This window comes from Sapajus apella, unplaced genomic scaffold, assembly GCF_009761245.1.
Source record: "Sapajus apella isolate SASKATOON/1434 unplaced genomic scaffold, GSC_monkey_1.0 scaffold68, whole genome shotgun sequence".
Taxonomy (NCBI): Eukaryota; Metazoa; Chordata; class Mammalia; order Primates; family Cebidae; genus Sapajus; species Sapajus apella.
In genome coordinates this window covers 2,742,793-2,746,383 of record NW_022437008.1, presented here as the reverse complement: position 1 = coordinate 2,746,383, position 3,591 = coordinate 2,742,793, and the positions used below count along the sequence as shown (strand labels likewise).

The 3,591-nt window shown below is 59.8% G+C and overlaps 1 protein-coding gene across 4 annotated transcripts in view; it reads left to right on the top strand.

The window, feature by feature from the left end:
- PAK4 (p21 (RAC1) activated kinase 4) overlaps nucleotides 1–3,237 on the top strand; it is a 47,816-nt gene extending 44,579 nt beyond the window's left edge. For all 4 annotated transcript variants that reach the window (XM_032248841.1, XM_032248844.1, XM_032248843.1 and 1 more), the window contains 3 exons: nucleotides 463–588; nucleotides 1,528–1,662; nucleotides 2,256–3,237. In XM_032248841.1, coding sequence (XP_032104732.1) covers nucleotides 463–588; nucleotides 1,528–1,662; nucleotides 2,256–2,411 — 417 coding nt within the window. In that variant the 3' untranslated portion in view covers nucleotides 2,412–3,237. The remainder of the gene's footprint in view (nucleotides 1–462; nucleotides 589–1,527; nucleotides 1,663–2,255) is intronic.
- The last annotated feature ends 354 nt before the right edge of the window (nucleotides 3,238–3,591 follow it).

Here is a 3,591-nt window from a genome sequence, read left to right as displayed (position 1 = left end):
AAAAAAAAAAAAAAAAAAAAACATAAAGGGGCCACAGTTCCTAAGAAGGTGTGGGGGGCCTGGTTGTTGTAGAGGCAGGCTGTGGCCCTCACAGCCCGAGAACAGGGCTACCTTCCTCTCCAGCCCAACTCAAGATGCTCCAGGGCAGCAGGGCCCCAGGGCACAGGCTTTCGGGGCCACCCGTTCCCAGCCCCGCCTGGCCTTTGCTGTCTGCAGTACAGTGGCCCCCAAGAGCCCCAGAGGCTGTCAGGGAGGGAGATGGGGGGATCCTGTGGGAGGTGGCTTGCCCGAGGGCCCCCACGGGGAGGTGGTAGAGCTCCCCAGTAGTCTGGCTCTGGAGCCCAGCTCTGACCTCTGGGCCACACATCGTGTCTGAAGCTGAGGGATTACACAGGCGGATGCCCCTGCTCACCCTTCCACTGTGCCAGCTCTGCTGACCCCACTGCCTCTGCCCTGCCCCAGGTGAAGCTGTCGGACTTCGGGTTCTGCGCCCAGGTGAGCAAGGAAGTGCCCCGGAGGAAGTCGCTGGTCGGCACGCCCTACTGGATGGCCCCAGAGCTCATCTCCCGCCTTCCCTACGGGCCAGAGGTATGCCCTGGGGTGGCTAGGTTGTCCTGCTGTCGGCACCTCTCGTCCAGCTGCAGTGCTGGCGGAAGGTGGGGCTCAGCCTGGGGAATGGTTTCCGGGAATGGCTCTAGATGACGAGGTACTGCAGGCATGTGTATGTTCATTCATTCATTCTTTTCTTTTTTTCTTTTTGAAATGGAGTCTGGCTCTGTTGCCCAGGCTGGAGTGCAGTGGTGTAATCTTGGCTCACTGCAACCTCTGCCTCCCTGAGTTCAAGTGATTCTCCTGCTTCAGCCTCCTGAGTAGCTGGGATTACAGGTGCTTGTCACCATGCCCGGCTAATTTTTGTATTTTTAGTAGAGACGGCTTTCACCATGTTGGCCAGACTGGTCTCCAACTCCTGACCTCAGGTGATCTTCCTGCCTTGGCCTCCCAAAGTGCTGGGATTATAACCATGAGCCACTGCTCCCAACCTTGGCTCTGATTTCTGAGTGATGTCTTCACACAGGCTGCTTTCCCTTTGTGGAAGCAGAGACCGCCCCAGCAGCTCTGGGAAATGTCTCCCGCCTATGGGCTCCCCTCTTTCCCTGGGTGTTTTGGGTAAAGTCCACAGCTTGGCTCTGATTGGCTTAGCCTGGGTCATGTGCCTGTTTCTGAACTAATCACTGTGCCTCAACTATGGTGATGAGGCCACCTGGGTCCTGAACCCACCACTGGATGCTACCGGGGCTGAGGGCAGGAGGGGACCTGGGGGCAGTTGGCAGAAAGAAGAGGGATGGGTGTTGGGTGGGCAGCTTTCTTCAGGGCTCCCTGGAGGATTAGCACGTGGACTGCTGCTTGGGTGCCCAAGAGGGAGTTCTGGGCCAAGGACTCCAGGCAGAGGCAGAGACGGCGCTGGGGATTCCCCAGGACCCACCATCCCCCTGCAGCTCAGCCCTGCTGTTCCTTCCCCCGCCCCAGGTGGACATCTGGTCGCTGGGGATAATGGTGATCGAGATGGTGGACGGAGAGCCCCCCTACTTCAACGAGCCACCCCTCAAAGCCATGAAGATGATTCGGGACAACCTGCCGCCCCGACTGAAGAACCTACACAAGGTGGGCCCCGCTGTGGCCGGGAAACCGTGTACCAGCCGGCGGGTCACCAGGCGGAGCGTAGGGTGCAGATGGGATGGGGATGGCGATGGCGCCTGGGATGGCACTGTGTGCTGGGCCCCCACCCCGAGCCGTGTGTGTCTGTGCAGACCCCCTCTGTGGGGACTGGGCCACAGAGGCAGCAGAGCCACAAGCCCCCTGCACCCTCACCGTTACCCTGGGCCTGCCCGGCCCTAGAGGGATCTGCACGTTTAGAGGTGGAGGGCAGGGCTGGGACCTTCCTAGTGGAGGACTCACCGGCAGGGAAAGGGGCACCTCTGGGGCCCAGTTGCCTCCAGCTCCTTGTTAAGCCATGGAAATAGGGAGTACCTGAGCCCTTGGGGGATTTGTCACTTCCTCTGGGGCCACACAGCACCATCCCAGGTGCCATCACTGTCCCTGTCCCATCTACACCCCAAGCTCTGGACACCCGTGACCTCTGCCCCATCCCTGCACAGTACATGCTGCCAGCTGACTTGACGGAGGAGGAAACTGTGGCCCCACAGCACATGAGCATTGGGGACCTTTGCCCCCTGACCCTCCCTCCCTCCCCACAGGTGTCACCTTCCCTGAAGGGCTTCCTGGACCGCCTGCTGGTGCGGGACCCCACCCAGCGGGCCACGGCTGCCGAGCTGCTGAAGCACCCATTCCTGGCCAAGGCGGGACCGCCCGCCAGCATTGTGCCCCTCATGCGCCAGAACCGCACCAGATGAGGCCCAGCGCCCCACCCCTCCACCAAAGAGCCCCCTGGGTCACCCCCACCCCACCGACGCCAGTAGGGGGCCAGCCCTTCCACTCCTCCCAGCCCAGGAGACGCTCCTTGTGGCACCACCCTCCTTGCTGAGGGTAGATGGGACCCTACTACTGAACTCCGGTTTTGATCTCGTGACTTTTAGAAAAACACAGGGACTCATGGGAGCAAGTGAGGCTCCCAGGACCCCCACCCTCTGGGACAGGCCCACCCCCCTGTTCTGTCTCCAGGAAGGACAGTGGCCTCCCATCACTGGAAATCTGCAGTGGGGGTCACTGGGGGTGGAGAGAACACTAAGCAGTGAGCGTGTGTGTGCGAGTGTGTGCACACGTGTGAGTGTGCATGAGCGTGTGTGCCAAGGTCCAGCCACCCTGTCCTCCAGCCTGCAAAAGGGGGTGTCTGGCGCCTTGCCTGACACCCAGTCCCCTCTCCCCCGAGCCATTGTGGGGGTCGATCATGAATGTCCGAAGAGTGGCCTTTTCCCGTAGCCCTGCACCCCCTAAGTGGCTGGATAGGGAGACGGGTCAGCGCCCCCCACCCTCTCCCAGCCTCTGCAGCAAATGACTACTGCACCTGGCCAGCCTCCTCTTTTCTAGAAGTCTATTTATATTGTCATTTTATAACACTCTAGCCCCTGTCCCCACTGGGGGACAGATGGTCCCTGTCCTGCGGGGTGGCACGGGCAGAACCACTGCCTGAAGAACCAGGTTCCTACCCGGCCAGCACAGCCCCAGCCCGCCCACCCCTGCCTCAAGTTAGTTTTACAATTAAAACGTTGTCTTGTTTTGTGTTTGTGTGTGTGGTGTGTTGGGGGGGACCCTGTCTGCCTGTCTTGGGTGGGAATTCGCAGAGATAGGGTCTGGATCTAGAAGAGCAAACCACGATTCCAGCCAAGGCAGGGCAAGGGTGGGGTGGGGAGTGGGGATTTCCAGTTGAAGCAGCTTGTAAGCCCCCTACCCACACACCGCTTCCCAGAATAGGGCAGGATTGTCCCACCCCTAGAAGCAGCCAGTTTGTCACAGTCCATGTGCAAACTGGTCCCAGTTTGTCAAATCTGTGATTTCCTGGAAAGTTTTTTTTTTTTTTTTTGAGATGGAGTCTCGCTCAGTTGCCCAGTCTGGAGTGCAGTGGTGTGACCTCAG